The sequence below is a fragment of the Diplotaxodon limnothrissa genome, linkage group LG13 (assembly GCF_057381915.1).
Source record: "Diplotaxodon limnothrissa isolate DT_005_m linkage group LG13, D_limnothrissa_male_GT1.1, whole genome shotgun sequence".
Taxonomy (NCBI): Eukaryota; Metazoa; Chordata; class Actinopteri; order Cichliformes; family Cichlidae; genus Diplotaxodon; species Diplotaxodon limnothrissa.
The window spans coordinates 11,112,238-11,139,392 of record NC_140608.1 but is presented as its reverse complement, the minus strand read 5'-3'; the positions used below and the strand labels follow the sequence as shown (position 1 = coordinate 11,139,392).

The window sequence follows — 27,155 nt, the reverse complement described above, 5'->3', positions numbered from 1 at the left end:
AGATACTGGTCATGCAGAAGGGTTAAGGACCTTCTAGGGCCTGTCCACCTCTCCTGTCTCTTAGAATCTCTTGTTGGAGTTGGACTACCTGTGCAACCTCTATAGGGTCCAGGTATTGCCTCATGCTAACAGTAGTGACACTGACCCTAGCCAAATTGAAAATTAGTTAAAATACAGTTAAAAGATGAGGAGGGGAAAATGCCTCCCCCTTTAAAACCATTCCCATTTTGGGGTTTGTCTCATTGTTGCCCCTCTAGTGCACCTGTTGTTAATGCCATTAACACTAAAGCTGCTGAAACTGATTAACAACCCCCTCTGCTACTTAACTGATTAAGTTAACTGATTGAGTTGATGATGGTAAATGGCCTGTATTTGTATAGCGCTTTACTAGTCCCTAAGGACCCCAAAGCGCTTTACACATCCAGTCATCCACCCATTCATACACACATTCACACACTGGTGATGATGAAGTAAATTAAACTGACTAAGTGTTCCTTGAATGTTTTTTTTGTTTGTTTGTTCTTTTGAGCAGTGTATATATGAAATGATTATATTCCCAGTTTGGTAAGACTGCTATCTCTGCTTTAGGTGTTCACTATTGTTCTTTATCATTGTGTCATTCTGGTGATGTAACCAGAATTAAATGAATATCATATGCAGACATAGTTTTTAATTTTTTTTTCTTGCATACGCAGAGTGTAAGCTGTCCCGGCCTGGTCCCCCTGCAACCATAGTCACTGTTGACGAGGAGAGCCCAAATGGTACGTGCCAGTTTCACGCCTATGTTTCTGTCTGTATTCCCACGTCACAATGTATTCCAATGTATGGTAATTGCTACTGCACTTAAACGTTGTGTATTGCACTGTTGGGATTTGGTACAGAGTGTTTTTTGTCATGAATACATAGATTGGTACTTATATAGCGCAAGCTAAATAAGCCTCATTCAGCCAGTCATACACTCAAGCACTATTTTCTATGCCAAAGTGCTTTTATTATAATATAATTTTTCATCTAGTGTGGACTTGTAGTTTATGGTAAATGGTTCTTATATAGTGCTTTTCTACTTAATCTGAGCACTGCTGCTGAGCAGTGCTTTACACAACTTGTACATTGACCCAAGCACTTCCTATCTAAAATTCACACACGCATTCATACGCAGGGTTAGTAGCTTTCCCAAGGACATTTGGCACGTAGACTGGAGCAGACTGGGATCGAACTGCCAACTTTCCAGTTAGTAGGTGGCCTGCTCTACCACATGAGCTACAGCCACAGTTGATGGCACTTGATACTGATAGTTGGTTATAAGAGATGTTATGTCTAAGATGTCATAATTTTTATTGTGCTTTAAATTAAAGATCGGTTCCCTGCGTTTTCGATGTGTACTTTGCTACTGTTCTCCCAGGGTGAATCAGAAATATGCCTGTGTGTGTGCATCTGAATGAATACAGATGGTGTTTGGCATACAGACGTGATGTGGGGCTCCATTAATGAGTTGTCTGCTCCCTGCACAGGTTGTATTTTGTATAGCTGTGCTTCAGCAGTACACAAATCACTGAACCATAGATCAGACATGCAGCGTTTGAGTGGGTCAGGTGAAACTGTTCAGCTCCTCCCCTTCTTTTCTCCCTTCATCTTCTCTCTGGCCTCTCCGTTAACTGTTTCTACGTTATAGCAGTCTCTATTTTTTGTGAGTGTTTGCCGTCTGGATTTTGCTCATGATGAGTATGTCTTTACATGTAAATATGTGCCTGCATGTGATAACTGTTACTTGGGAGGTGCTATATGTTCACTGAGGGAATGAGAAATGCTTTTCCCTAAATGGAGCAGGTGTGTCTTTGTCTCACTCATCTCTCCCTGCAGATATTAGTACTGCAGGTTAACAGAGTTTAATGAGCAGCTCTCAGTACAGATGGCATCCAGAGCTTATTTATACAGTCAAAATACAATTTCACAGATGCTCCACTTACAGAGTACACTGTATGCACTCTGGGTACTGTTTTTGTTTTTGTTTGTTTTTTGTTGCCTGTGTATCTTACAGAGAGGAATCATATGTTCATAAATGCATGCACATTATGTGAATATTTGTATCCCGAGAGTACAAATGACTGTCTCTGTGTCAGATCAGGTCACCTATTCATCAGTGCAATAAAAAAACAATTCAGGCCGTCATAGTGTCTCACCTACTCCTTCCTGTGTGTGTGTGTGTGTGTGTGTGTGTGTGTGTGTGTGTGTGTGTGTGTGTGTATGCAGCTGTGATTTGGGGCTTTGATCGATTGCTGGGGGAATTTGTGAGATGGAGGTAGCCAAGCCTGTATCCGAAAGCCTCTCTCGCCCCACATGTGCCTATGCACTGTGTGAGGGATTTGCACTAATCTTCCTCATAAAGCTCTCATTTACCTGGGATATGGGTCTCTTCTGGCTCCACCATCCTTTTATTTATCTCTCTGTGATGAAACAGGCAGAGCCCATCCTCACCATAATGGAATGTAAAACAGGAAACCTGCCGTTATTGACCAAAGCAATTATCCATCTAAATGTGTTTCATTTCTTCTCTTCTGTCACACAGAAACCATACAAATGGCACATAATAAGATCCCATCTCTTCGGAGCATTTGCCTTTACATTCATTCATGTGTGTGAATGGGAAAGCAAACAACATAATCACTCTTCTGTCTGGCTTTGTTTGGTCAGGGTCAGAAAAGATAGACAAACAAATAAGTATATAATCCTCTTCCCCCTGCCTTCTCAGAAGAACAAATTTGATCTGAGGCAGAAGAGCCAAAAAAAGTATACGGTTCCCCGTGGAGGAGGTGTGCTGCTCAGAAACATAATAACATTTGCAAATGTCAAAGCGCTGTATCAGGAGTTGTTCATTTATTGATTGTCTGTGAAGATTTATATTTGACTCAGCTAAGAGGATAGTACTTGGTATGGACGTTGTGAAAGAAGTACATTTTCTTGTCCTTTTTCATTTCGGTTTGCTTTTTTTTTTTTTCTTTCCTTTTTGTTCTTGGAGGTTCTTATTTTAGAAAAAGGAGAGAAATCAGGAGCGGATAGCAGCACAGTTGCTCAAATGAAGCATAACATGTTTAATTTTTCTGAGCTGTTGCTTCTGCAGATCCACTGACAGGTGCCAGGCGCGACACATAAAGTCTCACTCACTCCATGAGTCGATCACAATTGGGAAGACAAAGCTTGTTTTCTATAGGCTCCTTTGCTTATTCAGCCCATGAGCTTAATCCAAAAGCATTTAATCAGATTGGAGAGATTTCTATCTCATTGTTTAGGGGCAGCTGCATATGTGGAGAGAGAAAAGAATCGAGTAGAGAGAGAGCTTCCTGCAACAGCAGCGAGGAATCGGAGTATCCATAAATAAGTATGCTCTCTCTGAACTTGGCTCTGTAAATTCGCGATTTGTATCAACTGTTGCCTGAAGCGTGTGAATATCCCGTTAACCCCCCTGTTTATCGAGCAGTTTACGTAGTTTAGGAAATCATAAATGAGTGTTACTGAAGGGCTTTCATAAAGGGAAGTCAATCTAGCAAAATGAAATGCAGTGTGCTGCTAAGGTAGATCCAGTCTGAACTGTGATAAGTAGTTGCATTTTGATCAGTGCTGACAGGCACTAACACAATCAAAGTAAAAATCCTCCACAGATACTTCAAGTTGTTACTTATTTGGTTGTCATGTAAAGATTTTTATTTATTTTTTATTGCAAGTTATTGTTAATTTGCATATTTTGTCAAAAGAAAATCTATACCTATATATATATATAAACTATGCTCCACGCTATTACTTAAAAGCTTATTTACTGGTGTTTGATTTTTGGCATCGCTTAATTTTTCAGTAATTTCAAGTTAAACATATTTTTATGATGAAATCAGCAATCGTCTGTAATATCGCAGGTTCTTTACCTTGCAATATAAACTGCCTTGAAGCAACTGTTGTTGTGATTTGGTGCTTCAATTCATTGAATTGAATTTCACCCCATTCTAAGATAGCTAAAATGAGCACAAAATCAACCAGTGCAGAGATATAATCTCTCCAGCATGTGCTGGGTCATCCCTGGGGCCTCCTCCAGGACATGCCCAGAACTCCTGAACGACCATGCTCCTCACGCTGTCTGAAGGAGAGCCCAATACATTTTGGAGGAAGTTTATTTCTGCCGCTTGTATCTTCAGTCTTATTATTCTGGTCACTGCCCACAGCTCGTGGTCATAGGAGAGAGTAGGTACAAAGCTAGACCTGTAACTAGACACCTTCACTTTCACGTCCAGCTGTGTATTCACCACAACAGACAGCGTACAGTGTCCATATTACAGCAGACGCTGCTCCAATATGTCTTTAACCTCCATTCTTCCCTCACTCGTGAACAGCACCCCAACATACTCCTTCACCTGGGGCAGCAACTTGTTCCCGACCTGACCTGGCTGAGAACCATGGCCTCAACCTTGGAGTTGCTAATTCTTATTCCAGACACCATCCCAGTACAAGCTGCAAAAAGCAGAGATGAGATTCTGAGATCCTCAAATTTGACATCGTCACATTTTTAGGCGGCACCTAAAAATTCTGTCCATAAATATTATGACTAGAATCTTTGACAAAGGGCAGCCCTGGTGGAGACTGGCACCCAATAAGAATGAGTCTGACTTGTGCCTGACAATGTGACTTGCCTTTACCTGAAACAACAAAAAGCAACAAAAAGCTACAGACACACTATATGCACTATACGTGCTATGCTCACGGCATGTTGTAATGTGACAGGAGAAGCAAACAGTTTCTACCTCCCACCTTTGTTTTCGGGACCAAAGGTAACATCTTTTTGGAGTAGATTTCCCGCCCGATCATTGGGCAGTCACATCAGCAGATAGTGTTTTCCTCACTCCCAGGAGGGTTATTGCTGCTTGGATTGGGGCTTGAGGTGTAGGAACTCTAGTTCCCGTTTCATGTGTGGCACAATCTGGAAATGTCTCCACTCTTTCAGGTAAAAACAGCGATGTCTCTAATGTTCCAGTCTGGGAATTTGCCCATGTAGATGATAACAGAGGCTTTTCCCTTCAACATGAATGAATGAAGTGTCATTGATACTGTTATCTTATTTTCATTGATACTGTATAATTTAATGTTTGACCCAAAAGGTTTTGGTAAACAGTAATTGCATATATATATTTCCTTTTATTTTTGGTTTTATTTTTGTTTTTTTCGTCCCGTGGGACGCCAAAATATTTTTTGCATAGGACCATCCATCCATTCACTACCGCTTATCCTTTTCAGGGTCGCGGGGGGTGCTGGAGCCAATCCCAGCTGTCATAGGGCGAGAGGCAGGGTGCACCCTGGACAGGTCGCCAGTCTGTCGCAGGGCTAAAACACAGGGACAGACAACCATTCACACTCACATTCACTCGCACATTCACACCTAGTGGCAATTTGGATTATCCAATTAACCTATCCCCACAAACTGCATGTCTTTGGACGGTGGGAGGAAGCCGGAGTACCCGGAGGGAACCCACGCAGACACGGGGAGAACATGCAAACTCCACACAGAAAGACCCCGGCCTGATGGTGGAATTGAACTCAGGACCTTCTTGCTGTGCGGCAACAGTGCTAACCACCGTGCCGCCCGCATAGGACCAATGAAGGCAAAATTTAAAACGGTGACATAATTGGGAACAAACTGAATTAGCCAGTTGACAGGATGAGGGTTAGGATACACTAAATGACAGAGAAATTCCACAGGTGCATCTGGCACTATTACTTCTGTGCTGCCATACTGTTAAGAGAGAGAGAGAGACTGGGGCGTTTACTTCCTAGTATATTGGGATAGACACCATATGTTGCTGGGAAAACACCAAGTTATGGTTAATTTTGTCTGTATATGTTGCTGAATGAGCTAACCTACTGTAATTATTCAATACAAAGAGTACTAATATTAGCTGATCAACTACATGTAGATGTTATTAAGTCTAAAAAATTGCCTGGTTTTCTTTCACTTTTTGTTGTTATAGATACACTTTTTTTAACCTCTTTATTTCTACTCTAATTATATTTAAAAGAAAAAAATATTATGTTCTGACCCAGAGGGTCAAGGGGCTTGCATTGTGGTGAGTGTATTGCAAATCCTGGGGAGAGGTCTAGCTTAAATTTGTAGCCACTGAGATATACCTTGACTTACACTTATTGTTATGACAAGGCCGTCTTATTAACAAACTGTTAACAATATAATATATAATGCCATGCAAACTGAATAACTAACTTTCTTTAGTTTCATGAGGTTCATGTTATTTTAATAAGACAATTCATAAAATGTTCCTTCCTCCGCTTCTTCACGCTTGTCTCTGAACTTGCATCACATTGAGTGAATACAGCACTAGAGTCTGTATGAAGATGAGTGAGTCACTTAAAACTTGTGGAGCACTTCAGCTGTTTTCTCTGGTTTGTTGTCAAGTCCTTCCCCTCGCTGCTTCATTGGTGTGTTGGGTTTTAAGACCCACGATAACTAGCACAGCGTAACCTTGACATGGAATTAAAAGATTTGAGAGAGCTGAACAAATGGCAAACACAATATGTGTCATTGCTGAATGTCTTTTTAAAGGTCTCTCAGCTCATCCGTGATGACTACTTCAGTGAGTGCTGAGTGGTGAAGGGTTTCCACGTGTGTAAAATACCAGGAGTATTCTGGTTATCTGGTATTCAAAGGGCTTGTAGGCATTTTTTAGTAAGTGTTAAATGTGTTATGTTTAAACAATTAATGAGATCCAGCGTACGTGTGTGTTTTTCTCAGCCACCAAGGACTCATTAATTTCTCTCCTTAAAGTGAACTCAATCCCTCAGACTGTGTGTCTCCACCAGGGTTGTCATTAGTTCAATCATCCTCTCAAGTTGCTTCATTCCTTTATATCAACATGTTGCATAGTTGGTCTGTTTCAAGGCTTTCCCTTTCTTTATGTCGACTTATTTCTTTTCTTTTTCTTTTTATGACACAGTGACTAAAGATGCTTGCACTGGCTGGGAATTAAACGTGTACTTCAGATTAGGGATCAGTTTTTTCAATTAAAATTGAGCCACATTTGGTTGTAGCTGAAAAAAAAAATGTAATTTTATTCAATTAATTGCACCTGGAAGGCAGTAACATTCGTCCAAGGTTTGCCCAACAGTGGGGTAGGTGTCTGGTGAAACACCCCCAGGCATGTAACACTTTCTTTTGCTTCACTAAGACGAATCTTCAAACACCTTTTAGTCCTGAATGTGACTGGACTCAAACAATAGTAGCTGTCTGGAAGGGAGCAAATTGATGTGTGGGACTTTCAGTACCACCCTGTACAAATAGCACAGGTATAATTTGTAAGTCTTGCTCCAAGTGTGTTGAAAACTTATTGATCCCAAGAGAAAGATGAGATCCTGCGTTCCACTATTGCCCTGAACTGAAACTGTCCCTGCAATGCTGGAGCTGCCTTTGAGATCAGTACTCTGGAAATATAATTGTTATGCTTGCATTTCAACGTGGAAATAAATGGAAAACAAAAAAGAGTTACTTATGGTTTCATCACTTAAGTGACAAGAAGATATATCAAACTACTGCTATTCAGATGCAGAATGGTGCTATATTTTGGCAGGGGCTGTCATTAAATTCACAAATACGATGAAAAAAGCAAACAAATAAGATTATAATGTGCTTTTCATAATAGCATTATGATTGTTGTTGTGCAGAGCATGCTTTTATTAAATCAGTTTTCTCCTGACTTTAACAACTTCAGTTTTATTTTATATTCCACGCACACTTAGTTGGGCATAAAGGCTCATTTATGTAGTCAAATACTTGTTATTCCACCTTTTTTCATTATAAAGGAATATATGCACTACCATACTACTGCTGTGAAATCCATTCTATACCTACGAAAAACAGGCACAAAGCGATGAGAGATTATTGACAGATTTTACAGTATATTACCTGAGTCTAGTAGAACATACCGTAGAACACATAGCTAAAGACTGCAAACCATCTGGCTTAGCAGTACATTTCAGAACAGAGAAGTTCAAACCTAAAAGACTGATAAGAATTTAACCTTTTCTTAGTTTTGAAATTCACCAGATTCAAGGGTGCAGAAAAAAGCATTTTCCTCCTGATTTCTGTCTTCTCTTTTGTATATTTGTCTTATACAAATACATTTTAATATTACACAAAGGTGACTGAGTAAATAGAAAATGCAGTTTTTAAATGATGACAAAGCTATCCAAACCTACCTGTGCAGAGAAACAGTAAAAGATAAAAGATTTCAACAAAGGATATATCATGCCACGATCTAAAGCAACTCAAGTACATGTGAGAAGCAAAGTTATTGACGTCAGTCAGTCTGGAAAGTCCAATTCTCAGGCTTTGGGAGTCCAGTGAATCACAGTGAACTTCCTAGGAAAAATACAGCAACAGTACAAGACGACTCATCAAGGGAGTCTCGAGGACTCATCTCAAATTTGCCAGAAAATATCTTGATGATCAAAAAAACCTTTGTGAAAATATTCTGTGGACTAAAGAGACAAAAGCGGAATTTTTTTGAGCTCTGTTATATCTGATGTAAACCTTACGTCACAGCAAACATGTCAATCAAACATGGTGGTGGTACAGAAGAGGAAACATCTGGACAAACTAAGGCCGAGACACCTAAGTGGCCAATTTATTTTTGTACATCTGTACATCTGTTGCTCAAACAAAAGGAGTCCTGCTGGCTTCTGTTCACATGCATGTGGGCATTAGTGAAATGAGTGCATATAGCTTGTTGTAGTAACGTTATAGTCTGTGAACATTTATGTATTTTTGAAAATGATTTTCTGTAGATGTTTGATTAAGGATTCAATATAAAGGCTATGTTCCCCGTTCTGTGTTAGACGTGTACACATACACAGACACAAACAAAGATTGGTCTCAGTTCTATGATCACGGCCAGTTGTCATGATTGCTAGGTCATCAACATATAATTAGAGCGTAGCTAAAAGGCCCGGATTAGTGCACAACACCTGTTCCTTGTGGATTAGAGAGCAAAACAGGAGGGGAGGGGAGGGCATTCAGTGAGCCTCACTTACACACTCCATGCAGGACACAATGAATACCTCAGTAATACATTTATATATTTCTGTATATTTTGTGCCTAACAAGCTGTTTTTAATTTGGTTCAATTTATTATAAACTCTCTGCTTTCCAGGCACCGAAAGTCTTTGTTAATCAGATTGACAGTGGCCTGCAACAGCCTGTACCTCACTGTCTACTTGCATCTAATTAGACTAGTGTGTGTGATAATTCTATTTTTTATTTTTTTGTTCAGAAGTGGAGTACATGTTTTAGTGTTTGATGTGCAAATAAAGACACCAATTACAGTATATTGTTGAGATAAACGGTCAGCATAATTACCGGTACATCTGTTCTTGTTGTAAATCGCTTTGTGCTTATCCTCATTACACCATAGAAGCAGGCCATTCATTTTTTTGTGTGCTGCACTGTGTTATTATTTGCATGAAAATACTTGAATTCTTTGGGGTTTTAAATATCAATGAAAAATGCTCAGCCTCTGAGATGCAAATAATCCCTGAGTCAAATTGCCTAATCTAAGATAATGTGTTTACTTTATGCACGATCAGGGAAAATCACAACATGTTAATTAAACGTTCCATACTTAACTCACCCAAACAATTTTGTTTTCTCTCACTACATTTTTTTTTAAGGCAGCAGAAAAAAAAAAGTCTGTTTTATCAGTCCCGAGGCTGGCTGATGTTAGCATACATCCCTCACTACATTATTCAGCTGGTTTTCCCAAGAATATGATGGGATTGTCACCTTAGATTAATAGTGTCATCATGGAATATGTGGGGTTTTTTTATTATTCACATCTCTCTAAGGGAATCCCACAGTAGTAGCCTATACATGAAGAGACTATAGAGCAGAATGATTATTTTCCACACTGTATTGTGCACACAGGCAGCCTGGAAACTTAAATCTATAAAAGTTTGGCCTCTACATAAGCAGCGCCACAGAAAAACCTGGTCAACAAATAAGTGTGAAAATTGTTTAGACATTCTGTCCAGGCGGTTTACATATATAAATAAGCTTTTCAACCTACTTTTATCTTTTTAGATGTAGAACTCACGGGAGAATAGAAGTGGTTTTTTTTTTGTGTGTTTTTTTTTTTTTTTTTAAAGCTGCAGCGTTAACAATGTTACCCAGCATTGTTAATGGCATCATTTGCAGAAAGGAAATGCAGAAAACATGTCAGGTTGATTCCACATACATGGAATATTTCGTTATTATATAAATGATATTTTGCTGAAACAGTTACTGGAACACATGTGTTTTAAGTTTCAACTAAAGCTTCAGCTGCTATAACCAACCATGTTCCAGTGACTCCTGACCAACCTGAACTGTGTAGCACTTGTATTTGGGTATTTCTCTGTTCCTCTCTGGGTGCTGTCAGCTCCTGCTAGTTCATCTGTAATGTGTGCTTTTATTCATGGGTGTTTTTATAGCTTGTGGCTGATTCGTTTGAATTGTCTTAGCTATAACATATTTAGCTAACTGGCCAATGATGTTGCGTTATGATAATGTTTTTTTTGTTTTTGTTTGTTGTTGTTGTTTTGTCACATCTCAATACAGCACAAAAAAACCCAATATCACACAGTCAGGGTCAGCAGAATGTGTCATTTGGGAACAATGGGAACAGTACCCCTGAGAAATTATGATCGGTAAAGTCTGCACTCACTAGTCCCTGCTGTTGGCTCTGCACCGATTGTCCATGCACACCATCAGCCCGTTTGTGCTTTTCTCTTGGGCTCCAGGATTTAACTGGGAGCTGGTTTACATACTGGTTTGTCTTTACCGTTTGTTATTGTCAGAATAAAAATATCGTTGTAATTCTTCGTCTTCATGACTTAACACTGCATTAACATAGTGCTTGTCCTTGGAGCAATACAAGATTTGGGAGCTTTTGGAGCAAATGAAAGTATCTGTGGGTGCATTGTTCTTCAGCCCTGTTAATAGCAGCCTTGACTCTTTTGAATGGTTTTGCTTATTATCAGCAAAAAGGAATCATGGTTTTAGTTATTCATTGTATATACAGTAATATCCAAAGGTTTTGGTGGAATTATATCATTATATCCCACACATATTATAGATATGTGTGGGAACTAGCATAGGTTGTTTCTCCTTAAACTTAGTTAAGTATGCTCTTTAGCATAAATATGTGCTGCCTGTATTATTGGATATATTTGTGTTTGTCAGCTGGTAATTCACATTCATCTTTTGATTAGATATAGAGGATTCGTCATTCATTTTCAAACACATATAATGAGATCAAGGATTAGTTTAATCCTCACATCAGTTTGAACAGACATTAAAATGATTGGCCATTCATGTTTCATGTTTGGAGCAAGCAATACAATCTGAAAAGCAGAGTGTGCAGTGTTGTGCAACAATAGAAAGATGACCACTTAGGCTAATCTGTTTTTGTTTTTTTTATATAAGATGACCAGAATCCTACTTGTTGGATAAAGCATTTTATGCAATTTGCCTTTTCTAATTATTCAGATTTTTTTTTTTAGCTTTTATTTATTATTGATTTATTTACTTTTTGACAATGGAAGGACGACAGGGTAGCTAAGAGAAAGACCAGGAAGAAGGCATGCACTTAATGGCCTGAGGGCAGATTTGAACCCAGGCCCCTCTGCTAGCCTTTGACTCACTTGCTCAATCCAGTGCGCTTAAACTGGCTACCCTAGTCAGACTCCTCACATCCAGTAACATCTCTTGTTTCACCACCTGGAGGCTGGCTGGGTCATTGTGGTGGCAGATTGACAAAAAAACACCTCTTAGGTTTTATTCTACTAAATCACACCACTGCCAGCTCTAATTCCTAAAGAGAATCGATTTCTAACTTTTTGTTCAAGGGATGACAACGATGCTTTAGCCAGTCTGAGATTCAGAAAAATCTGAACAAACACTGGATGGATTGAATTTTGTAGAAGCCAGTACCACAAAACCCACATTTCTAAAAGGTCAAACCTTTCACTTTTGTTTATTAGTAAATATATATATTTTTTTTCATTGTGTATATCTTTTTTGTATCTTTCATCATCTTCTGTTATGTTGGATAACTTGCCATAAAATTGAATTCACACAGAAAGCACTGCGTCTAAGAATATCATTATAAGGATTATTGAGTGCCTATAGTCGGGTTAGGGTTAGGGTAAAAATCAAGTTTTTATGAGTTCTTGAGAAGTTATTTGCTCCAAAATAAAGAAAGCTGTCTCACCTACTTAACTGTTGAGACTGTAGAGTCAAAAATAGACAAAGTTTTGCAATATTAACTTGCTCATTGTTATCGACAAGATGTCGACTTTTCTTTTGATCCCTCATCATCTTTTCTGCATTTTATTTGTTGCAAATCAGAAAAGATGAGAGAAACCGGTTGACTGGAAGACATGATGATTATTATTGGCTTGTGTTGATATGCATTATTATTAAAATTATTGTTGTATAGACATTATGACTGTGGTAACATGCACACAACAAACTCATGTTTTTTATATATATAACTGAATACTTAAAGCTGTATTAATGATTGCATATGTATTGTTTTCTTTCATGCGACTAATAGCCAAATTTTATCTTTAAACATTTTCTTAGTTGGCCTAAAGGGTTCTTGTATTTCTAATACAATGTGTAGAAACTTGTTTTATTGGATAAAACTGCTAATGTTTTTATTTTCTGTAAAGCATTTTAATTGGCTTGTTTATTAAGGCCTTGCAATAATCAAATTCGCAATAGCTGTGATAAAACTGCAGAGTATTAGGGTGATTGTTTGTTGACACCCAAACCACATTGTTAGGTTTAGAAAATGTTTTTTAAAATGTTTCACTTCAGCTGTTGAATAAATGGGCATAGTTGTAACGAAGCACTTTTGTTAGTGTGTTTATCTTAGAACGTTAATCGGGAATTTTAAGGACCGTTATTTCAAAAATATGTTTGGATGTCATTTAACGAGAACAGGAAACAGTGTCTGGGTTAAACGTAGCTGTCAGCATCAAAAAACTTGTTTTTCTGTCCTATAACAGTTTTGGCTGTGTTGGTGAATATGCATCAATCTTTCCCAAAGCTTAAAAAATTGAGAGATCCACTTGCCCCATCTCTCATGTCATGCCAATGTACAGTTAGATATAGAATTGCTTTAAAGTGATGGCAGTTCCAATAATATGACATATTTCAAGGAATGCATCAAGTCAGTCCTCCATTCATGATCAATGAAGCGGCTCCGGGCCGTAAATCAGAATGTCATTGCAGATAAAAAGCTTGGTTCTTGAACGGTGAGCTTCAGAGAGGCTGCTTTTCAAATGTAGAGATACTAACTGAGCCCACTACAGTATGCATAACTGATTAAGATAATATATAAATAAGTGAGTCACACATTCACATCATAAGTTTAATGCACACTTTGAACTTTAAAATGAAAACAATTAAAACCTCTGCAACATTGTGTGTTTCACTTTTGATCTTAAGTATTGTATTAGTCATAAAGAGTCATATGAAACTTTCCATTCTTAACAACGAGGATGTCATCTTAAGCATCCCACCTTTGACTCAAATGTTGGACTTTATGTCATTGATAGATCGCCATAGCAGCATAGATATATTCCAGGCTGTCTGATATTTCAGCATTGATTGGGCCTGAGTCAAATATCAAGGCCGTCCACTCTCTTTTGAAAAGAGCTTGGTCTCACATTCCAATCCTGATTACCCAAGGAAGCAAATGGACATTGCTCAGCAGTTCCTGGCAACAGGTTTCTTGTTTACAGGCTCTGACCTGTTTATAGGGCTTTGAGGGAGCAGATGTAAGTGTTGACTCCCCTGCTATGCATTGTAAGAAAGTAATTGTAAGTAGCTCAGGATACAAGCCACATGGATGAGGAACAATCATCCAGCATATTTATGTGATCTTGTTAACCTTATTATATATGGCATCATGGTTCTGCAATGCCAATGCTGTGTGCCCTAATGCACCCCCTGTTAGGTTGAACTGTGAGTTCATCAAATCAATGGCCCTTTAGTAGCTTTTCTGGAGGACGTGATATCCATGATTTCCAAGAAAGAACATTTACATTCATGAATTTATGCAAATTGTACTGTCAAAATTCTTGCTGGACCCATTTGTTTCAAAATGAATAGCAATATTACACCAAGGGAAATCATCTGAACAATTTGGCAGATATGGGTGAGACTCTAAATTAATTAGGAATGCACACATTTGTCAGTTCATTACTATAATTTAATTACATTGTGGCATCTGCTGCTGCTGTTGTAACAGTTGTATTTTTCTAATTTTATAACAGTTGAGACTGACTGTAGCATACTCAGCGCTGTCAAAAGTCAGCTTATTTATTCATTTATATATCTAATTGCAGCACTTGACATAAGATTATTAAAACAAATTGACAAGTTATATTTGTACTCACACTTATGTCATTTTAATTGAAATATTTAGCAACTGTCAGTTACTGTCATTCATTAGGGTAATACTGTTTGATTTTATGTATGAAAGGAAAAGAAAAAAAAACTATTATGTTCAAATAATTATTTTAGCAGTTTATCACAGTGAAGTGTTATTTTTTATTATTTTATTTTATTATTACTGATTAAAGCCCTTCAATGTTACAGTCAAATGAAATCCTGTTACTTAAAGGTCTGGTGATGATGGCAAGCAAGCAAGAAGAAAGTAGAAGAGCATAAAGAGGCGAGAACAGAACACAGAATATGGGAGAGAAAACAAAAGTTAATGCCATGCAATGGAGCATATCAGTGCAACAGCAGTGCAAAATGCGCATGGGAAAGAAATGCTCACTGGATCACAGGAAGTCCGACAGCAGCCTGAACCTACAGCAACATAAATGAAGGGTAATTCAACATCACCTGACCCAACCCTTAACTATAAGCTTAATCAAACAGGAAAGTTATAAGACTGAAAGTATAGAAGCTGTCTAACTCCTAAACTCACCCGCTTTGTTCATTAAGGGCTAAACTGTCAGTGCACTTAATTGCAGCTCATTTCAATACAGTGGAATTAATAGAAAGTGAACACGCTTCTCTTGCAGCCCAGAAAGTTCTGGAAACAGAAAATATTGTGGTGCCAACAAATTGTAAGATGCTGGGAATACTTGTTTTAATAAAACCAAGAGTCTTTAACAAGTAGCAATGCATCACTGCAAAAAAGTAGAGTGACAAATCTGTGCAGCATGGGATTCAGTAGCCATATTTGGCAGCTGGCCCAAAAGATTCAGTTTTCCCGACCTTTTTTCTATGATCATTATTTGCAAACAAGCCAGCATGCAGAGGTGAGGTGTATTCTGTAACCAGTGCACAAGCCATATTTTACACTGCAGTGTTATCAGGGGATGTAGGCACACAGTAAATTTCAGTGCTTGATGCAGTCAAACAAGTGTGTGTGTGTTTATGGATTCATTTATTATATTTGATTGAACAAGTATTTTGGCCTGATTACTGCAATCAGGAATTACCGTATTTCCCGGACTACAAAGCGCACCTAAATATTAGCCGCACAAGCTAAAATCAGGGGAAAATCCTGTTTTGTACATACATTAGCCGCACCTGACCAAAAGCCGCAGGTGTTTCAATGTTGACTTATCATATGTAAGAGAATATGCACAAAGGGAATTGTCAGGAAAGAGATGGCTGTTTGGAGACATCACTTTTATTAATATTTTGAAAAACAAGTTATGGGTACATATTTGCACATGTAGTACATAACAATAACCTACAGCACACCAGAACAATAGATTCAGACTACCTTTTAGGCTCAGGTGCAGTGACACAGCTTTAACAAGAAGAAAAGTCAGTCATTCACCACCATCTTTCTCTTCTTCCTACGCACTAAAACCACCAAAGTCCTCTTCTCCAGTGTCGGATACAAACAGGCTCAGGATGGCTTCGTCATCCACTCTTCTTCTCTCCTTCGTTGTCACTTTCAAAACCAAAGAAATCCTCATTGTCAGTGTCAGAGTCGAACACCCTCAGAAGGGCCGTGGCGGTGTCCTCCTCTCCATCATGCAGCAGTCCAGCCCTTCAAAATCCGTTGGTGATCGTGGATGTTTTCACACTTTTCCACGCTGTCAGAATCCACCGGTGGAGTTGGGCATAACTTGCTTTTTGGGCATAACTTGCAAGTTTATCGCCGCTCATCATCCACGACTCCCGCTGAACGCGTACCGCTACTTTGAAGTTTGTTTTTCGCGCTACTTCGTACGGCACTACGTTGCCTGGCGGACGGACATGTGACTAACATACCACTCTTGAACCCCGATCCTTCCGCCAGGCAACGTAGTGCCGTACAACACACAAAACAAATCGTCTTACGATATGACAAAAATCACGGACAATCCATAGAAAAGCCGCACCTGACTAAAAGCCGCAGGGTTCAAAGCTTGTGCAAAAAGTAGCGGCATATAGCCCGACATTTACGGTACTCATCCCAGTTTCTAGTTCTCAACCTGTGCAAAACATTATAGTTTCTACTTCAAACTTGCAAACTGAATGATGTTACTGCATCATTTCTATCTTACATCATTCAGGAGAATAAACTGGGCTGTACTCTGCAACTTGGTGAAGGTCATTTGGTTATCCTCTGAAAATATTTGAAGTTGCTCTGAAAATATGAAAGTATTTTTTGTAAATATTTGAATGGCTAGTCATAGTCTGCTAATGACGTTGCTCTGTTAAGGTCCAGGTATGTGTCTTTGTCAGTTGGTTGACTGGCCACTTTGATCTGAACCACTGGATTAATTACCTGAAGTTTTGTACACATAACGTCCAGATTCAGTGGCCCCTTGACTTTTTGTGTAGTGCCTCTATAATGGTGAAATATTAAAGTACTGTGGTCTCTGTCCTGACTTTTCATCCAGTCTGTCACCATTATTATGTCAGAAATTGAGATTGTCCTGTACTGTAGGTCCTCAGTTATCTAGTGCTAACTAATATGTTAACATAGTAAACTGTCATGTCATAAGAACTTGAACTTGAATGGTTGCACTTGAATAGTTTAGATCTTATTTAACTGACAGATGCTTTTCTGTCAGGGTCGGTGGCACATCCACATCCAACTCCCTTACGTGTGGGGTCCCTCAAGGATCTATCCTTGGCCCTGTACCTTTTTTCCTTTACATGCTCCCATCTCATTTCACTGTTATGCAGATGATTTTCAAATCGACTTTCCTCTTAAAACGAATTCTACAGGCTCTCTAAAAATTTTGCTAGACTTCCTCGATGACATTAAATCATGGTTTGCATTCAATTCTTTGAATGTAAATGATCAAAAAACTGAGATTGTATTATTTGGACCTTCAGACCCTTGTTTTTCTCTTAAGGGTGACCTTGGCCCTCTGGAAAATTCCAGAACTCCCGTCGCAAAAAATCTGGGAGTGTTCTTTGATAGCAGTTTTTTTGAGAAACACATGAATTCTGTTGTAAACGCCAGCTTCTTCCAATTTAGGGCCCTTGCAAAAACTAAGAACATTTTGTCATCTGCTGACTTCAACAAAGTGATTAATGCATTCATTTCATTCAGGCTTGACTACTGTAATAGTCTTTATTTTGGTATCAGCCAGGCTCTGTTCTCTCGTCTTCAGCTTCTTCAGAATGCTGAAGCCCGACTCTTGACAGGCACACGTAAACACGACCACATTTCCCCTGTCTTCGCTTGTTTACACTGGCTTCCAGTATGTTATAGAATTGATTTTAAGATTTTATTGCTTGTTTTAAGCCTCTAAATGGATTAGCTCCATCATACCTCTCTTTTAACTAAAAATACTCCAAATAGATTGCTCCGGTCAGCTGATAAATTGTTCTGATTGTCCCTAGAAGCTGGCTAAAACACAGTGGAGACCAGGGCCCTGTGCTTCGTACGTCGCTTACTACATCCAAGATCAAATGAAACATCCAAGACCAAATCATCGCGCTAACTCTGAGCTCGCTATTCCGGTTCCCCGAACACACCTGTTGTTGACGATTAGTATAGCTGGATGAAGTAATGTGAGATCACTGGGTGGCCCAACAGGGGCTACGCATCGATAGTAGAAACATTGATCGGCAACCCTTTGATTGGTCGGCGAAAATGTCGAAGGAGCGCGCTCGGTATTTTTCGGCAGCAGAGCAAGAACTCTTGAGTGAGGGATTTCAGGAGTTTCAGAGTTTAATTAAAACGCAAGGGAACACTGCAAAGGCTGCAAAAGCAAGGAGAGAGGGCTGGCAGAAAGTTGCTGACAAATCAAACTCGTAAGTAATTCAATAATAACAATAATAATGGAGTGGATTTATATAGCGCTTTTCAAGGCACCCAAAGCGCTTTACAATGCCACTATTCATTCACTCTCACATTCACACACTGGTGGAGGCAGCTACGGTTGTAGCCACAGCTGCCCTGGGGCAGACTGACAGAAGCCAGGCTGCCATATTGCGCCATCGGCCCCTCTGGCCAACACCAGTAGGCGGTAGGGTAGATTTATCATATCACACCATATTATCCAATATTATATTACATTATATTATATTATAATATGTTATATTATATCCCCTTTCACATTAGAGCCACAACAGGACCCACTAGAACATGGGAACAAGTAAAAGTGAAATATAAGAATATTCCACAGAATGGTAATATTTATCACTTATATTGCTTGTCGTCTCTTGGAAAGAGACCCTGGAATACTCTGTTTGTTTGTTCATAACAGCAACCAAGAAAAGGGCAGAGCAAAAAAAAAGACAGGTGGTGGTCCTGCACCCCCTCGTCAACAAGTTGGTTAAGTGAATAATACCCTCACGGGAAAATCGATATCTCTCTATGAGCACACTGTCGCGCTGAGCTAAAGGATCCTGTCTGTCCCGCAATATACGCTGAATTCTGAGGACTCTCCTTATCAATCTTGCACCTTCCGCAATGGGTTGCTCGCGTAAACGGACAGGATATGACTGCGACAGACTTCCCAAATCCACCTTCGCTTTTATAGCCGTGGTCTCTCGTCTTGATTACACGAAGTAATTTACAATTACTACTCTGAAATATGAATTACATCTGTAATAATCACATACATGTAATAGAATGTTAATAGTACATTTCCCTTTTTTAGGGAATGACCTGTATGTATCTGTGTGAAATCAATAAAAGGATCAAGTGCTGCATTATCTTTAGTTACATTGATGTTATTTATTTATGGTGAAACAGTGGTGGAATATCGCTGTTGCTTTCGTATGAATGACGCGGACATACCTGCGTGGCCGCGATCTAATCCTGTTTACATAAAGTAAACCTGCTCCCCAGCAGGTTTACGCTTACGGCTCTGTTGCTATGACAGCAAGTCCCGGATGGGCTTCGGGGAACCGAACGATCCAGGATCACGCGAAATCGTCAACAATCTCATCCAGCTAACTCACTTAGCGCGGTACGAAGAACAGGCCCCAGGGCTTCTGATTGCTGTGCCCAAACTTTGCAACAGTCTGCCTCTTCAAATTAGGATCTCTCCAACACTTGACATCTTTAAAACCCGTCTGAAAACTCGAGTTTTTGTTTTGTTCTTTGTGTGTATTTGTTCTACTTTTTACCTTTTGCATTTTTACTATGTACAGCATTTTTTTCAACCTGTTGTTTTTAAATGCGCTTATAAATAAATTGATTGACTGATTGATAAGAGCAATTTTAACATCAGCATGTTAGTGCTGTCACTGTGAGCCAGTAGTGAGCGGCTTGCACTGGTATTGACTGTCAGTAAGCATTCAAACTGAAGCAACCTTGTGGTAAACCAGTACAAGGTCCATTTAGTGTAGGATTTTATTGGGCATAAACCACAATTCAGTCAAACCAGTTTAACCAGTTGGTCCACTGAAAGCCTTTTTACAATTGCAAATTTTGCAATTGGATGAGGTTGTACAATGTAAATCGCAATATTATGCAAAACTATATTTCTGACCATCATTCAAGATCATAACTCAGTAACAGAAAGGGATATTGTGTATGTATTTCACATTTGTACACACAGATGACAAGTGGTGATATTGGCAAGGAAGACCAATTTTGTAACTTTAAAAAATATGCCCAGGACTCCATGTGACCTATTGCACACAATAGGGGGAAAAAAACAAAAAAATGGAAGAAAAGAAAAAAAAACACTTGACATTTCCCCAGAGGATGAGATTGTTTCACAGAACACTGAGAATCACTGTTTACTGAAGCAAACAGCTGCTGCTACTTTGACCCCAGTTTTCTACCAAAATGCATAACGACAGATGTTTTTCATGTCAGAGTCTATCATGAGTAATTGTGGAGTGCTAAGTTAGTAGTGATGTTATATCCCTCCTCAATCAGTGATGGCTGCAATACACATACATTGCCAAAATTAAAACAGTGTATGCTGCACAGTAGGTCTCTTGACAGGTGGTGATCATGTCTGTGCTGTATGTGTTAATGAGTCTGTGCCTGAGTGAGATCAGGAGTCAGTATGTGGGCATAACAGCGAGACGTGGCAGAGAAGTTACCTTGATATTTTAGAGATTAGGAAGTTTTAAAGAAAGTCAAACAGTGTGGGTTTTCTAAAAGAAATGCCTTATTTTAAAGCTTAGCAGATTTTAAGTGTAAAATCAGACTTTTTGTAAATAGATGTACTGTAAATAGATAGCTTTTAGTTTTTATTTTACATTTAACATGCAGGTAAACCATCCTGCAAAAGGGTGAATATATTTGACAAAATGAAACCTTTGTCTGTTTATATAAGTTTGTATTATTTTTTTCTTCTTTAAATTGTCATGTATTCATAAACAATGGCAAGTGCACAGAACAAGAAATCTTGTCAGACATGCTTCCCTAATGGTGCTTGACCATTTTTAGTACACAGATTATTTGATAGAGAACAATGTAACAGAATACTGCAGCTATTACTATATTTAGTACATAAACATGCGTACATACATACAACACAATTAAAGGAGTTCATAAACATTAAGGAGTTTCAGAGGTTGCATTGCTCTGTGGAATAGAGAGCACCAAAAGTCTCATATTAATAATTGAATTGAATGTGAAATATGGAGGCACGTGCCTCATTTAGTCTTTAGACTGTTCTGTAACATCCAAAATTGGAGCCTCTCTGGACCTCACCCAGGAAGCAGGCATATATTAAGGCCGTGTTTTGTTTTAAAAGCAATCAGTAAGATACCAAAATCAATTCAATTAATAAGTAACTGATGAAGTTATGTCAGTATAGATTTCTTACCTCATTTTAATCCCCAAAAATGAAAATTTTAAAATGAATATCATATGTATTTTTTTTATTTGTTAATTATGCAAACAAAGATGGATTAACGATATAATTATGCATTCAGACTCCCAAGGTTTGTACTGGGGGGATTTTCTTTCCCCTTAAATTTCCTTTTTTGTCTTTTTTTTTTTTTTGTCTTTTTTTTTTTTGTAAAAAAAAAAAAAAAAGGCAGGATATCTACTTGTTTGTGTCTTGTTTATCAGATGCCAAGTAGCAAACTAGGTCAGAAATTAGCACTTTTTTGTTATTTTAGTTTATTATGATGGTATTGATATTGCTTGGGCTTAAACTGCAGTAGCAATGCATTTCCTGGAGACAGGTCTGACCAAAGTCATGGTTGAGGAAAGTAAAACCTTGCCTCCCACACAAAGGAGAAAATACATGTAACTGCATATCAAATATTAAAATATATGCAAATGAAATGGATATACTTCTTTCCAGAGATGTTGCAGTATTGCGTTTTAGTGTTGTAAAAAGCCAGTAACTACATAGATAAATAGGCATTTTCATACATACAATTTAGCAATGTTTGGTCACAAAACATTTCTGGGACTGTTCAGAGTTTCTAATGCAAACCTTCAAACATCTGATCTGGTTTAGCTTTTATACTAGCTGACTTTTTATGTGAATTTGTTGTTAGTGTTTTATCCCGCTAATTTCAGAAGAGAGCTGTGCATAATGACTGCAGCTATTTCCACTCAAACTCCTTTCTTCAACAGTATGCCACCATTTCTACGCGTGTGCTTACTGTCTACTCCTATTAAAATGGGGAAAAAAATCTTTTCTTACTGGAGGTCTTTGTGCTAACCACGTTTTTTTTTTAAATAAAAAAAGTACTTGGCAAGTTCTAGTCTCTGGCAACATTTGCAGTGAGCTAACTTCCTGTTTAGCAACTTGTTAATATTTTTATGTGGTTTCTTGTGGCACCATGAACTCATTTTAAAAATGAAAATTGTGGCCTCAACTCAAAGGACTGGACTCCATGCTAATACCAATGAGTGAAACTACCAATGAAACTGACTTTTTTTTCATACCAAGCTTGGAAACCTATCAGAAATGGGCCTCCACACTTATCTGCTGCCATCATCTATGGATGCCAGCATTATTGATATTTGGGATAAAAGTGAGCTCTCTGTGTTGTCTCTGTGGAGTTGGTCTGCTGTGAAGCCCAGATCAGAGGCGCTTCTGCCCAGAGATGACACTGACTGAGTCACAGGCTACTAAAGAGACTTGTTTTATTTATTTAGTACATACCGTATATAACACATGGCTAGGTCTGCACAGGTCTGACAGACTCTGGCATCTTCTCGATTGATGAGGAGGACAACTTTTTGCTGCGTGACAGAGATTGAGGGAGGGTGTGCTCAAAAAACTAGGAGTTTTGGCTGTCACAGCAGAAAAACTGAAGTTCAATTAACTTGAGAAAGAAAGAAGACTCTCTGTGGCCTCCTTTGTAATATTATCAGCTGCGTAATTTACAACCCGAGAGTTTCAAAAAAAAATGTTGCTCACCACTCAAGTTACTGAGGCAGATATTATGAAAAGCTGTGTTTTAGATTAATGAACCAGCAACAGGGGGCTCTTTTGACTTTTAAATTAAATTCTTAGAAGAACCATTTTTCAGGCTGAGTTTGGCCTAACGGAGACACATAATTTTTGGTCCTTGTGATCACAACACACGGATGCATCAAACCTTGACTACTACAGACGAGGATCGCAGTCATTAATATGAGCATGAAAATGCAGCAGCGGGTATTGTAATTATAATGCAAAAGCTTCCATCGTAACTCCATCTGTGCTCCTTCTTGAGGATCTTCGAGTCTGAGTGACTAATGACTAAATGACTAAACCGGTTTTATGAAATGATAAAGTACAAGATGTTGGGGGCACCAATTAAAAAGCCCATTAAAATACCACCATGTTGTGTACATGTTGCTCTAAATAAAACTGCTCAGGGCTTGAGCATCTAGGAGGTGCTGGGGCAGTAGGACGTAGGGTTGGCTGCTAGTTCCTGCATTATTAAGCTTCCAGTATTTTTTTTTTTTTTTCAAAAATCTAATTTGGCCACTTAGGAGTCAACCAATCCTCAGATTTAACTGGCTTTACAGGATTTGTCCAAGAGGCTGTAGCAAAGTTTAATTACTTGCTGATTAAAAGCCGTAAAATATAAACCAGAAGGTGACTGTGCTCCCAGGGATGATAATTATCAATTTTAGAGATTTGCCTACATAATATGTGGAATAGTCCACAGAGATCTGAGGCAGTATTTTCAGTTATCTAAGGCAGACTTTGAATGTTCATATAAGAGTGAAACTTAAAAGTCATTTTATGTTTTTCTTTGCAAAGTTATTTGAGAAAGGATACCCAATATTAAGCACATCACCCATAATAAAAACAAAATTTGTACAGACTGCTGCTGTTAATGTTGGTTGCTGGTTGCCTAATGATGGCCATTTAAAGTTTTATGACTTCACGTTCCAGCCTATTTGCTTTTAAATATTTTTAAAGCAAAATATTTGACCAGTATGTAGAATGAGTCCTTTAAAAAGCAATTTAATTGCATTTTTTTGACAAACCAGTTTACCGCATAGTATAATAAAATATTATTAAAATCCTTTTACGTCTTAGTCATTGATTTATTTATGACTGCTCTTCATTTATAGGTACAGTTTTGGTGGAAAACATGCAGATAAATGGCCGTGCCCAAGACCCAGGCAGAACCATCTCACTGACGTTGTTGGATAATTTTGACTACTGGGTGATATTGGAACCAGCACGGCAGAGACTCTACCTCAACAGCACTGGGCGTGTTCTGGACAGAGATGTGAGTACAGTACTGAGGGTTTATTTCTCAGCTTCCTCTTGCCTTAGTTATGCCAACTCATTAATACAGTAAGAAAATAAACCCTTAGCCATTCCAACAAATATGCAGCTGGGAAACAGATGTATGGATAGATGGATTTAGAATAACACAAGATATGGTGTAGCAACAGAGTTGCTTGTAATTTGTGTCACTAGGCCGTAGTAATTCACTCTTAGCCTTAAAGTGATTCAATGACAAAAAAAAAAACAAAAAACAAAAATGTCCATGTGTCTGTGCAACACATTACAGGTCCTAAGTACATACACACCTGTGTAAATGGTGCAGTAAAGGATCCATGATGCAGGGTGCATAGTATTGCTGTCATAGTGAAAAGGTGTTTTAAAGCATGTGTTCAGATCATACGGACTAAAGAGGAGGAGGTGAATGTGGAGCTATTAACAGGAATATGCCATGAATGCATATAGAATAAATAATAATGGAAGTACATGTGTGGGACAAAGCTCTGCAGCTGAAAAAAAGAGAAGCGATGGAGGGAGCTAGTTAGCCAAATTACACTATGTGGAAAGTTGACCCTTGCTGCTAAACTGAGATGAGCGTAGTAATGGCAGTATGATGAGATGCTGCCTTTCAGTATAGTGTATTTGCACTTTCATCCTTTATAATAGTTTTCTTACACTGCATATTCACAAATAAATATTGGGCTGCCCCTGGTAGCCTAACAAACAATCGCCCTCATTAGGGTTTACCAATGCTATGCAAGCATGATAGCTAACAAGCAGATTTCATACTGGAACTGTGTCGCTTTCCACTGTTGTTATTAAGTATGCCTATTGCTCTTTACAAACTGTCAGATACAATACGCTGTAGGTTATTATGACTCCATTATATAAGAAACATGGGAATTAGAACTATACAATTTCCACAGTGTTATATAGCATTTTTTTTTCTTTCTTGTTATTTGTTTTTAGCCCCCCAACTCCATCAGCACCATCGTGGTTCAGGTGCAGTGCACAAATCAGCTGGTTGGTACTATCATCTTGCATGAGGTACGGATTGTTGTGAGGGACAGGAATGACAACGCCCCTCGCTTTCAGCAGCCACGCTACTATGTCGCAGTAAACGAGGTAAGGGAGCAATTCCTTGCCCCTATGCACAAATCTTAAACACAGTGTATTGTCATGCGTTGCTGTTTGTCAGAAATGTTTGATAACTGTGAGGCAGAGTGGGGCAGATTTTTAATCTAATGCCTCTTTCCTTTACATCTGAGACAATTTGTCAGACATTTAAAATAATGGTACGACTCAAATGGCTGTTAGTTAATTGTTTGTTGTTAACAGCGTATTATTCATTGCCTATATTTAGTATTTATGTTTAGGCTTTGATATTTACACCATCTGCAACTCGCATACATCTAGTGAGCACTAGAAATGATAACCTTTTTTTTTTTAAATTCAAATACACCTGCAACACCTGCAGTGATTCAAGATAATGCATCAAATCTTCAGACTTTCTAGTCATATGTTTTTGAGATTAAATGAGAGCTCCCCGCTGAGTTCTAAGCAACCACAACTTCTGTTCTTTGCTGTTCACCCTTTGTGTGCTCTGCATGTTCAAAATTCCTGTCACAGTGTGTTATCATAGCCACGTGCAACTGCCCTAACAGTACAGTGAGTCAGTCTACATTGCTGTCAACTTCCCTGAACAAGATCTCCTGCCCACTGCCTGGTTCTGTGGACTTTGCTAAGGGCTCTTGGGAACAGCAGTGGTTCTCATACTTACTTTTTGTTATTCTGTCAGCAGTGCATGTAAGCTTTCAGACTGCTGCTGACTCCAACATTTTCCCTTTTTTCCCCATTTTTTGGGGATATTAATGGGATGGAGCGGCAGCAGTAATAGCCATATGAATGTTCTTTCTGCTGTAAGTTGACGTTGTACTCACAGGGGGCTGTTAGAGCTGTTGACTTTTCTTTTTCCCTTGCATATTTTTGTCTAGCTCACACCACCTGGAACAACAATTTTCACTGGCTTCTCGGGAAATAATGGTGCTATAGACATTGATGATGGACCTAATGGACATATAGAATACAGCATCATTTACAACCCCGGAGACCCGGTATATGGACAGATCGCACATCATAATAAGCATCTTCTACACAAATGCAGATTTCTTTATTAATCACAGTCCATGGCTTTCTCTTTCAGGCATCTAACAGAACAGTAGCAGTCAGCAACAGCCTTTCAGGAAACATTATTTTGGCAGAGAGACTAAACTACGAGGACAGAACACGGTACCTGGTTTTGGTCCAAGCCAATGTAAGCAAACGCATCTGCATACACAAACAGCCAATACTGAGTTGAGTTGCATGAGTTCAGATTGACGAATGGGGTCATCACGTATAAATAGGCCATGATTTATAGATGCTTTTGAGTGTGTCTGCCTCCACAGTGCACTTGAGGTTAAAGAACTATTGTTGTCACTAAAACCATTTCTCTAAATGTTGTGATATTTTATTTGAATTAGATCAAACTAAATATGAAGCCAGTAGCTTGCTGCTTTGATGAAGTCAGTGTACGCACATTTTGTATTTAATAGAGTATATTCAGGTTGATTGTGATGCAGTGTTGAGAAAAATGAACCCTCCAGGGTTTCATTGCAGCTTTTTTTTGTTTTATTTTGTTTTGCTTTAAGCTGCCTTCGACATAGTTGGTATACCAGAACAGGTTTGATTTATAATTTATTTAATTATGGATTTTTGGACAAGTGAAGGGGGGGGGGGATAATTCTTAATTCAGTATGACTTGCACTGAAGCTTCCTCGCCATTCACTCTGAATGTTTGATGCTGTGTGTTGCTAGTCTCATAATGATGGGCTGTTGCTTTGATTTAGTTGAGTTACTTACTAGTTACTGGTGAAGTGTTATGAAAAGTTTAACTTTTCAGGTGGCAGCGTAGGCACGAGCTGATTTGTGTTGATTCAAGTGTTCCA

At 38.7% G+C, this 27,155-nt stretch overlaps 1 protein-coding gene across 2 annotated transcripts in view; it reads left to right on the top strand.

The window, feature by feature from the left end:
* LOC146619882 (protocadherin-15-like) overlaps positions 1 to 27,155 on the top strand; it is a 222,817-nt gene that overhangs the window by 90,021 nt on the left and 105,641 nt on the right. For both annotated transcript variants that reach the window (XM_085369792.1, XM_085369793.1), the window contains exons 3-7: positions 696 to 761; positions 24,009 to 24,169; positions 25,138 to 25,293; positions 26,163 to 26,282; positions 26,372 to 26,482. In XM_085369792.1, coding sequence (XP_085225918.1) covers positions 696 to 761; positions 24,009 to 24,169; positions 25,138 to 25,293; positions 26,163 to 26,282; positions 26,372 to 26,482 — 614 coding nt within the window. The remainder of the gene's footprint in view (positions 1 to 695; positions 762 to 24,008; positions 24,170 to 25,137; positions 25,294 to 26,162; positions 26,283 to 26,371; positions 26,483 to 27,155) is intronic.